This window comes from Osmerus eperlanus, chromosome 4, assembly GCF_963692335.1.
Source record: "Osmerus eperlanus chromosome 4, fOsmEpe2.1, whole genome shotgun sequence".
NCBI classification, from domain to species: Eukaryota; Metazoa; Chordata; class Actinopteri; order Osmeriformes; family Osmeridae; genus Osmerus; species Osmerus eperlanus.
In genome coordinates, this window is record NC_085021.1 from 16,347,233 (window position 1) to 16,359,459 (window position 12,227).

Consider the following 12,227-nt stretch of genomic DNA (forward strand, 5'->3'; position numbering starts at 1 on the left):
TAGTAGTACTTCTGTAAAGAAACACTTTTTAATATTAATGATTTACAAGAAGAAGAAAACTTTACATGTACAACCTCAAATAGGAACATGACACTGATATGAACACTATTACTTTAGAACATTAGTACATCTTGTATATAAAAAGAAACACCAACAGGAAATGTCCTAACAAAATGACACACTACCATTTACAAATGTATATGGGATAACACTGATTATAAGCACATATAACTTGACATTATTCTGTGTCTCTGTAAAGCAGTAAAGCACTTTATTTTCTTTCCAGTTCTGTGTAAGAGAAGGTCCCTGTGGCTGTGTATTATATTGTGTTTGGTGAATGCTGTGTAAGTGGATTATTTACATATGTATCAAGTAGCCAAAGCAACATATTTTTTTCTACAGATAAAATTACGTCATTTAAATTTGCTTTCGAGCTGAATAGGAGTGCATGTCTCACATGGTGTTACAATTGAGATACAACTATTCAACTGAGTGGAGAAGTGTGCACTGTCCAATATTCCGTTACAAGTCTGTCACATTTAGGTTGTCTGCACATCTCAGAGCCAAAGCTCCTCTAACTACCATTTAGGAACAGTTGAACACAGAGATAAGCAATGTTCCAATTCTATCTCAAAAAACACCATTGAATCAATTAACAAAGACAAGTGCAAGGAAATACAGGATTTGTAGGATACACACACGGCTCTGAACAAAACAAACTGTAATCAAAAGGAAGAGCTTGACCTGCAAGACTCTAAAATAAAACAAAGAGATAAGGCTATCATTTTAGTTACATGGGTTAGAAAGTAAATTCAGGTATTATTTGATTCCTCAAATTTCTAAAAGGTCATTGTAAAAACCAGTAAAAGATAAACTGGGTTCAATTTAAAAGTACTTTGTTATTATCACTTTTCCTAATGGATGTCATGTAACACAATTCATAACATAAAAAATATTATTGATCTATTTCTGAGTTTTGTCTGATGGTCTCTTTAATGTTCTCTTGATTAATCCTTACTACTCAACACAAAATGTACCTCTTTTGAAATTACAAAGTTAAAATTTCGTCAAAAAAGCAATTCTATACAGGGACTCACTTACATTAACATCTTAACATCTGACAGGATCAGAGTCCAACCGTCCAATCTTTTGTATCTGTAATACTGTTTTTTGGGTTACCGCACAACTTCCGCTAACAATTTAATAAAAAATTACATGGGACTTAGATGTACCTACAATATGTATACAATTCAAGTGGCATATTATCCAATAAGACTTTTAATACACTAGGGAGATTAGTTCCTCGCAATTATTTTGTGGTGAAAAGATAACTAGGCACAGAGACTTTAAATAAGTGCTCTAACCAAACATATGTTATATACTGGTACCATGTTACTTGCTTTTTTTCAGTTTTATATCTATAGCAACATTTATTTGGTGTCATCAGATAATGACACCATAAAAAATCTGAAAACACAATATAAGTGTTTTCAGTTTGACCACAAATGTAATATAGATTTTACAGAATGTACATATATTTACAATTACAATAGTAAAAACAATAAATAAGTCAACTAAGATCTAATTGTGCACACGGTCACATAGTGGTAGCTATATTTTTGTATCCACCAAAGTATGGCCATAAGCATCTGATTATTGATGATTTCACCAAAATAATTTACACTCCTTGCTGACCTACTTTGGAAATGGGGTAAATACAGATTTTCCATAGTAGCCCATAATCTTTGTTATTTTTAACTAGTTTTCAACAGTTTTATTGCATCAAAAAGTTTCCAGGATTGTGATTATAAAAAATCTTTCCCAATTCAATGTCATTATGTCACAATTTAGTGTCCCTTTGTTCACTAATTTATTGGATACATGTAACATCTTGGAACATCACTGCTTGATAGTTCAAGTACAATAGATACATCCAGAGAACTGCATACATGTACAACTATGTCCCCCCATAAAAATGGGAAATAAAAATACCTCAGCCACAGCAAAGTATTAACATTTAAAACTCATGCCCAACTATTTTGTCCATGAATTTCTCATTCACTGGATTTCTGTCAGTGGAGATCTCTCTCCATGAACTCCTCTTTGATGGAGTGCTTTCGTGATACTTTACAGTCGGGCATGTCGAAGCCGAAGTCGGGCCACTCATCAGCGGCTGCCACTGCAGGGGGGCCGGTGCCGGGCCGGTTGGGGATGGTGATGGTGTGCCGCACACGAAAGTGCACAGCCTCCATGACGCGTTGTCGCTGGAGCTCGCCACCGCTGCCGATCGCCATGGCGGTAGCAGCTGCGGACATGTTGCTGCTCGAGCGAATGAGCTGCTGGCCGTGATAGTCGTGGTGATGGGGAGGACCACCTTGTTTCATTTCTTGCAGGCCTCGCCAGATGGCCAGACGAAACTGCTCAGGGATCTTCAGAGCACCCAGGTCCTATGGTTGGCAATGATAGAGAGAAAAGTCATGGTGAAGACCAGAAAAGGAGAAGTGGGGAAAAGAGAGCCAAGTAACCTACATACATAGTATTAGTAACATGAGGTTGTGCACTTTCTGAAGCTATTACCTCCATGGACAGAGTTTGAAGGTGGTAGATACTCTGGAGACCCTGGGAGGTGAAGTAATCAATGCAATTCTGGCAGCCCAGGCTGGTTAGAAAACTGTATGGAGAGAAAAGCAGTGCTATTAAGATTTGGCTTACTTTCAGATTTAATTAATCAAGTATTCCTAAAAGAACGGGACAGGTCAAACAGAAACAGTGTGATGGTAGCTCTGCTTCGCACCGGGCTTAGCTTGATGCATTGTTATTCCCATTTGCTTGTCTGTAATATGCTCTTAGATCTCCATAGGTGTTTAGGGATATGACATAAAGTAAAAAATGTGAATAGCAAAGTAAACTGATGCATTTTATTTTATTTCACTGATTAAAATGCAATTATGGGAAGAGAAGATAATACAGTCTTAAATTATATAGTAGGCTACTTTTACACAATTAAATCAGTGTAGCCCATGATTAATGTATGTCACAAATGATAACAAACCATCTTTACCTTACAATATGATTTTAAAGTAAATCATTAAGTGCATGCAATGTATTAATGATTCGTAAAGCCATTTTGATTTAATCAAATCCTTTATTATAAATACATCCATATAAAAGTATTTGCTACATACAATTTTGACAAAACAAAAACAAGACAAGACAATAACCCATTTACCTCTGGATTCATAATTCAAGACACTGCCAAATCAAAGCCTTAACAGTGGGACACAGTAATGCCTAAATTGTAAACCAATCGCATCAAAACATCTGAAAATTAGCATTCTTTGAACGTCCATTCACTGGGCATTTTCAGACCTTGTTCCGATGCAATGTGAAGAGATCAAGAGCTTAAGATTCCACTAAGGGCACAATGTTTTACCGAGTCACATGGTCAGGTCATGGTCCTACATGTGACAAAGCTGAGATAAGATTTGCTTTTTATATTGAATATGCTGCTTTAGAAGGCCATGTGGATTGGATGGATATGAGAATGCAAATAGTACTTTTTATTGGAAAATAGAATCTAAATCTTGAATAAGTTGGCCTGTAATAAAACAAAGGAATATATAGACCTTTTATATAGGTCTATATTTAACCTTGGTAGGCAAAGTAGGAGGCCCTGTTTCATTTTAACTGCAGTTTCACGCACTACATTAAAGTTTGCACATGAGGCAACCCAAGTTAATGCTGGAAGCAAATGCTTCATTAAGGTAACATTGCAACTGTTATTATATAATTTGGCACTGTTGGACTAACATCGCACCCAACAACAACTTAGATGTCTATTTATGGCTCTTATTGGCTAGTTTTGCTTGTGACAGTAGGATAGAAGAAGTCATTGGAGGGTGAGGTACCTGACAAGGCTGGGGTCAGGGTTATACGGAGGGGGAGGGGTGCAGTGCGATGTGGACACCATGGATTGGCCGCTGTGTCCGCCATTCATGTCACCATTGGTCTGCATGTGGTGACTGTTGAGCATGTTGGGACCTGTGGAGGGACAGATATCATAGATAAATTAATAAAGATAATCAATAGTTGTATCACACATGACCTTATGGTACAATGTTTCCTCAGCTTCATTTAGAAACAAAAGTACTCTTGGAAAGGTAATGTTCATAAATGACGTACTGTATGTGCACACACACACAAACCCAACCAGACAGACAGACACACACACACACACACACACACACACACACACACACACACACACACACACACACACTCACACTCACACTCACCCATATGGGTCATGTTGGGGGAGGGTACAGAACTCTGCTGAGACTGGTGTCCCACTAGTTGGTTGACAGAGGGCAGTTTGCTGATGCCTCCATGGACATGCAGCTTGTTCATGTTGGACAGAGGAGAGCCGTAGGAGGATGGAGATGCTACATGGCTCCTGTAGACCAGAAGATGACAAGAGAAGTGTAAGAAACCCTTGAAGAGATATAAGTTACAATATACTGTACTGTGCAATGTACTGTTGTTTTAGTCTCATGCATTCTTTTAGTGTGTCAGTAGAAAGCACAATGTTTAAATAGTTCTGAAATAATTTCAGAATAGTTTTCTGCACAAATACATAATTTTCTTTCTAGAAATTTGCACAGTAATGTATGTGTGTGCAGCTAGGATACATGGTAAGTGTCAATGTATCTGAGTGTGTACAATTCAATAAAATGGATATGAAACGTGATAAATCACATACCGAATGTGTGGGTATGGAAATGCTTATGGTCACGTATGCAGCCAACTCACTGTCTTTGGAGCATCTGTTGCTGCTGTTGTCTGTAGGAATCCACCAGCTGTTGTGGTACGAGCTCCACTAGTTCTAGACTGTCCTTGATCTTCATCAGGAGATCAAAGTTCTCTCTGCCACGTACCTGCACCACACAGACACACACAGAAGCAAATGCAAACACACAGGCATAAGCACCAACATGAAAAAGCACGACCAGTAGCAATGTATTTCACATTCATACAGTGAGGGTTTATTTGTGGCTGAGTGAAACCAAAACTGGTACTGATGTGGTGCTGCTGAACAGGATTCCTTACAGGAATATAATAAACCTCCTCTTCTCCATGCCGCCTCTTTTTCATGTTGATGTTTGGATTAGGAATGTTTGGAGCGGCCTGTTTGAAATCTGGAAACAAAAACAAAACACCAATTATATGTAATGTAAATGTGTTACGTAAATGAAGGATTGCGGGAAACATTAAAGATATTCAAAACTTTGACCGAAGGGAGACGCACTGCGCTTGTTGTTGTTTCCGTTCTTTGCTACATTCTCGTTCAGGGCTTGCTGCTCTCTGAAATGGTCCTCGTCCGCTTTGCGGTCTCGTCCTGGACAAGCACATATTCGACCTTCAAACGACCTTCGTCCCAGGACCTGACCACTTTAAGAGAAATGTTGTACAAATTAAACTATTTATCAGAGAGGACCCGCATGTTCATCATTATAACTGGGTTTCAATTATTGTTCCATTTAAGTATGTTCTGTGTGGGTAATTTTCCCCTGCTGGGAAAACATAATGCAATACATTATACACATATAGACATAGACAAGTTATTTGGTAATGATTACAAGTCACTCACTCTCTTGTTTCCAAGGTGATGATAATGAGGATGGGTCTTCGGTTCATTCCGCCAACACAACTGCTGTTGCACATGAAGTTGTACAGGATGGTGGTAAACTCAGTCCCCACCTATCAGAGACAACCATAGGACCCTGGTTAATATTGGTATGGTGACACAGTGCCTGGCACTGTCGCCTCACAGCAAAAAGGTTTGATTCCTGCACGGGAAGCTATTGGGTGGGCTATCTTCCAAGTCTCTCTGTGTGGAGTTTGCATGTTCCGTGCTCACATAGGTTTTCCTCAACAAATATAATGTAATCCTAAAACATGAAGAACAGATTTCTCTCCTGCCCATTTCCCTCGCCAAGACATGGATGAGCATTTGACCGTGGCCCCTGGTTGCTGTTGATATGGTAGACCACTGCTCCTGGCTGCCCTTGGAGGAAGGATAGCAGGATGGGAAAATGGAGAGGAAGCATGTGTGTGTGTGTTTCCTGATGTCACTGCTCCCTGTACACATGTAGGTGTCACACTGTAAAGACGAATACATGTTTCTTCTTCTTCTAATCCGGTTGACTGGAAACCCCAAGGTTGTCATCAACCTGTCTTTAAAAGCTATTTTTCATTGCCCCTAGGTGGCGGTATTGCTGCACATCAACTGTGCTGTGAAAGCTGTTGCAACAACGCAATGTACAGTCATTTGTGTATGTCACATTATTCTTGCTGTCTCTTACAATGTGATTTTTCACCACCATACTAGTCTAAACATGACATCTCACTTAAGTCTTTATTTTCATGTTGTATTTTATTAATGCGTTACTATATTATATTATTATTGTGCTTCTGTATTCATATGTAAACAATTGATTACTGTACTTGCTTGATATAAGGGGGGCCTGAATACCTACAAATCAAATTATTTCTATCATATCACACCTCCATCAATTTAATATAATTTTCTCATTATAAGCCTCCTGTTTTAATGTTGGGCATCTCACACCTCACCACACCCTGGGAGCTTGTTAGGAGACACTCACCTGTGGGGACTCATAGGGCACCATGACACTCTGCCTGCCTGTGATTGCATCATCCACATACTGGGATAGGTTGTTCCCCTCTACCCTGATCAGATGGCTGGCTGGGGCAACCTGGCCTAAAGTGAGAACAGATTGAAGAAAAAGTGAGAGTAGGTTCACTTGGCCTTAGGTCTGCTTCGCTAGACCACTTCCAGTGTACATATAGACAGGAAGGATGACCTTTTAAGCATGTAAGGTTTTGTAAAAATACCATCATTGAAGTCACGTCCTAGTTCGTGATTGGGGCAGCGTTTGACCACCTCGGTGACATGCTCTGCTTTCTTGTAGACAGGCATGGCCCGGATAACACTGCCATGCGGTGGTGTGGAAGACAGCTTGACCTGGATTGGACAGGTCTTGGCAATCTGACAGTAGAGCTTCTTCAACAGTGGAGAGTACTAGGGAGGCAAAGGCATGGGCATTAATGTTTGAGAGAAAAAGGGAAATGTCTGTTATGTTTACAGTACTATGCTCATTTTATTCATATTTCATATCAAATTTTACTTTAATTTCTGTTGTGGATGACAGATAACTGTGCCTTAACATTGAAATATGAATTAAATAATAAGTGAATGAAAAGCAGTATTCAACATTGAACACTAAGATGAGTAAGTAAGAATAAATGACAGGAAGAAGAAGGCATATAAGTGGTCTGTGGATTTCTAGGATAATATATCTGTTTGGATACCTGACTGAAGGGAAACATGCATCTTTAAAGATCCCTTTGTGCTCTCTGACAGGCACATCTGCCATTACTGATACTGGCAGTCATTCTGCCGAAAGCATTCAAATGCATCCAAAGCCATTGGGGGAGAGGGGGATGTCTCACTTAACAAGCTTCAACATGTCCTAACACTATCAAGAAATCCCAAAAATCCACCTGAGGACATAAAAATGGGACCTTCCATGAAAAAAGTGTGTTTTGTGTGGACTTGCTACTCTGAAGCTGAAGAGAATCTGAATGCACATGCAGCAATGTTCTCAAGGACAAGTGTAGGGATTGTATGATTGTTTCAACGATGATACATCTTTTCCCCTGTAACAACAAAACCATCCGAGTGAATGCAGTTCTAATCCTTCCATAAGTCTACGGATCACTTTTACGTTTTTACACCACAGTAAGATACCTACAAAACAAGACTTACTGTTTATACCTTGTATATGGATTTTGTCTACTGACTAGGCTATCCTATTGCTGAACGTAATTCCCATTTGAGAGTGATCACATCAAAAGCTCAAATCTGCTTGGGTTCCTTGTTTTGACACTGTAATCACATTACAATCCCCTAAAGGCCTTAGGGTGTGTGGGAGAAGCTGAATCAACACATTAAACTATTCTGCAAACGTACATATTCCTACCTGTGCTGCATGTCCTGACAGCTCATCCATATCATGAATAATTATTTTGAAAATGACAACCTGTACTTTCTCACAGTTGAAGACTAAGGGACTTGCCCTAACAATGAATTTATGAAAGAAATCATAGGTTATAATCTTATGTCTGAACGGATGGTAAAATCTATGCCAAATCATGGAATTCCAAATTACAATTAAAACAACAATGATATATTTGAAAAAAATTGGATTGAGGGTTCATCAACAAATAAGCAGTTACTCAATTATTAATGAATAATATTGAATTGTAAGTTGTGCAATCTGTGCGAACCAGTTGTTGACATGAAGTGGGCAGTTGTATGGGCTGAACAGTTGGTAATCTGTTTGAGCACAGTCACACCTGAGTGTACATACGAGTCATAAATCTCTCTCTCCTTTTCTCCCTCTCTCTCTCTATCTGGCTGAAATTGTGTGGGAAATATGTCTCAACCTGTCTTTTCTCCCTTCCTTTAGTTTATATACATCTGTCATCAATGGGGTGTTAAGCTCCTCAGAAGAGTCCTTTGGGTGATGCTCTCAGATTAGTGAGCGGAGACAACTGATATGAAGTTGATATGGTACAAAAATGTTTGCCCTGTTTCAGACTATATCTACCATATCAAGATAATATTGGAACAAACAGATGGCTCTGCGCAAGTATGCTCAGTCCAGCATAACAGTCCCAAACGATGGATTACCGAGATAGGAGGATCTGATGAGGCAAGGTGGGCCAGTGGATTTTCCGACACAGAGAATGGAGTATACAAAGACAAAGATGCAAAAGCAAAGAGATGGTGGGTGGGAGCACTTTGAGAGAGCAATGGAGGTAGAGAGGTGAAAAGAAATGAAGAGAGGATGGGAAGAGAAGCTGGGATGGAGGAGAGAAAGAGGTGGAGGAGTAGAAGTGTGATGGAGAAGGAGGACAGGCTGCTTCACCATGAGTAAGCCCTCCCGTCCAGTGGACCAGCAGATGCAGGTCCAGACATGTAGTTGGAGACTGAGTGATAATTACCAGACTGTCATCCATGGAGACATGCTCTAGCTTGCCGACCGCAAATTCGGTTAACTGTCCAAAATATGTTAACACACGCAGGAACCGGCAATACCCCGTTAATCACATTGGCGCATCCACAGACAGCAACGCCTCTACTCTCCCTCTATCAGATGTATATGTTGGAGAGATTCCTCTCAGAAAACCCATGGAAATTCAATATTAAGATGAGAATTACCCACAGTCCTTTGATGTGCTCTAATGGCTGTTTGTAAGAATTTGGAGATTTGGAGAAAGATGTAATCATCTGCCTGTCTGTCTCAGTCTCTCGAACGCCTTCCTGTTGAATGTGCCTTCTACTGTCTGAATGTTCTGGGTGACCATCAAGTTTCACTTGAATGATTTACTTTCCAGGGGTATGTTTCCCTTCAATTAGTTAACACATTGCCAATGTTTTTCCAACCATGTTATCTGATTGTACACATACGATGATAAAATAAACATGATACAGATCGCATAAAAGACAAAACTGTGATGCCAGCAGCACTGGCAGTGCTGCTGGAGATGAAAGCCTTACTCACTGCTCACTGTGTGTGAGGGGTCTCTACAACACTGACATGGTCCATAGGACATGTACAAGCAAGCTCAGGTCTCAGTTGGACAAGACGTCAAACCATTATGATCAAAGAGATTTATGTTCAGTCAGCAGAATTGGATGTCGGTCTATCATACAGCATTACTTTGGCTCCAGCCTGGAATGATGATGTGCGTTACTGTGTCCTCCCATATGCAGTCTGTGTGCATGTGAGTACATGCACCAGTACCACGTGTATGAACAATCCTCATTATCAAGTGTGTTTTCCCAACTCTAATGCAGAGACAGCGGAGAGGATGGAGAGGAAGGATGAGTGGTCTGGGGCGTGTTGGGGCCCATGTCCTGACGGAGAGAGGGTAATAGCTGGGAAAAGCAGCTTGGAACATGCTGGGATGCGGAGCATGTTCTGGCCTGTCTAGCCCTCACACACACCCAACCAAGTGTCGTAGTGTCGAGAGGGGTCGTTATTGGAGAAAGCTGAGGTGTTATATCTAATTTCCATCCTTCTTCATCTTGCTCCGGAGCCCCAGGAATGTTTTATGTTGTCATGCAAAGTAGTCTTTTTGAGGAACTGCATGCTTTGAGCAATTACCTCTAATAAAGCATAACCATGTGTGGAGAAGACATCCAACTCTGAAAAAAGTCAGCTATGAGATCAGTTGTAATACAGTGGTTTAACATGGGGTGGGGTGGGCTCCTTGTATTAAATATTATAATTATACAAGGCATCATCTTGCAGAAGGCGCTAAATTCTATTCTATTCCTTCTATACTATACTGTTAAGGCTATGACACCACCAATCATTTAACGAAAGCATGTTACAAAACCCCAGCTATGCTCTAGTCTGTAGTGATGTATTCTGTGTTAAACATACAAAGCGATTAAAAAAGATGTGACTTCAACATTGACCTAACATTGCAAAAGAACCATGACTATCATGACTGTCATTTTAGCAATGACCTCTATCCCAAACCATTTAAATTGCTAAAATTGCTTAAATTGCTTTAACACAAAGTTGGTTGTTGCATGCGCAAGATGCCCAACCTAGGGTCTGAGCGAGGGAAGAAAAAAGAGCATAAAAAATGTCAGCATGATTAGTGTGATCATGAGAGTGAAGACAGGAATGGCATTGATGGAGCACTAACAAGCACCTTGTAAGTGACAAAAAGCTTTCTCTGCTGCAGCTTGAGTATTTAATCCCTTAAACCTGCATGCCATCAATGCCAGCTGAGATCAGTGCCCAACCGTAGGTAGGTAGGTAGCTTAGTGCAGTGAGTATGCCCCTATGGCATTCCCCTCTGCCTGAGGCCACACTAAACTACACCCAGCACAGCCTGCTGCTAACCCCCTCATATCTACCACAAAGTGACTCAATCCACCCTAGACAGGTATCCTTGTGTAGATCTATTCATGTAGAGAACAAGCCTTAGACTTAGGATTAAAGATGTTGCACACATACGTACACACACACACACCCGCACACACACACACACACTATCACACTCTCTCTCTGTCTCTCTCTCACACACATACACAAAAGTACAATGTGCAAACACAAACGCACACTTTTACAACTCATTTTGGGAATCCCCTGCATTACAATAGGCTCTTTCATTTGAGATCTTGAACACAATCTCTTCCATTATTTGAAACTGTTGATTTTGAAAGACAAATATTTTGGAGGTCCTTAAAACGTTATTCAAATGGTCATGGCCCCCATCAGGCACAAATTTAGGACCAGCCTTCTCTCCCTAATCCATCTTCAACCATAAGGTGAAAACTGATAACACCGACAAAGAAACTATGTTTATGTTTGTATACCTTTACAGGTTTAGGTGCACATTCATTTAAAAACCTGCTCCTGGACAGTCAAATTGAGGGACATACAGTTTCAATGGACACAATTGAATTGTTCTTTTCACATCATGATCCGCCCTTTTATGATAGAGGATGAATTAAAATAATCACAGGCTTCAACAAATCCTCTTTTTTTCTGCTGGCTCATCTTCCCTAAGCATTAGCCAGTCAAAAGTACTCTGTCATGTAATAACAGTGTATCTTTTCTCGCCGTGGCACTAAACATTGCTCTAACACTCAGTAACTACTGCCTCCAGGTAACAAAACAATGAAGAGCGCTTTAATTGTTCTGTCAGCCAGACAGCAAAGCATCTTAGGATACCTCTCTCGCTGTTAAACCTTATATAGTATTAATGTCTATGTGGTCAAATACAAAATGTACACAAAGCGATGCCTAAGCAAATGATTTAAACAAAGTTTAGGCAGTGCATGTGCTATCTTTGTAAGGTGAGACATTTTTTAAACGTCCTTGATAGAACAGAATGGAGTCTTAATTGGTAAAGACACAGTTTATACCTCCTCGTCTACACCACGAGAGATACTACAGAAAAACAAGTGACTTTCGGACACATACTAATTACTCAATCACACATTTTAGTGTAACACTGTAAAGTTAGTGGAGGATTTTCCTGATAACCTGGCATGACCACGAGACAATTCTTACTTCAAAGAGGGAATGGATCAACCATCTGCCACTAGATGGGAG

At 40.1% G+C, this 12,227-nt stretch overlaps 1 protein-coding gene across 2 annotated transcripts in view; it reads right to left on the reverse strand.

Moving 5' to 3' along the window:
• The window catches only part of tp73 (tumor protein p73), a 24,308-nt gene continuing 12,081 nt past the window's right edge, over positions 1–12,227 (reverse strand). For both annotated transcript variants that reach the window (XM_062459532.1, XM_062459533.1), the window contains 10 exons: positions 6,916–7,102; positions 6,666–6,781; positions 5,648–5,757; positions 5,306–5,448; positions 5,107–5,195; positions 4,810–4,934; positions 4,296–4,453; positions 3,909–4,041; positions 2,578–2,671; positions 1–2,447 (listed from right to left, as the gene is read on the reverse strand). In XM_062459532.1, the coding sequence (XP_062315516.1) occupies positions 2,073–2,447; positions 2,578–2,671; positions 3,909–4,041; positions 4,296–4,453; positions 4,810–4,934; positions 5,107–5,195; positions 5,306–5,448; positions 5,648–5,757; positions 6,666–6,781; positions 6,916–7,102 (1,530 nt within the window). In that variant the 3' untranslated portion in view covers positions 1–2,072. The remainder of the gene's footprint in view (positions 2,448–2,577; positions 2,672–3,908; positions 4,042–4,295; positions 4,454–4,809; positions 4,935–5,106; positions 5,196–5,305; positions 5,449–5,647; positions 5,758–6,665; positions 6,782–6,915; positions 7,103–12,227) is intronic.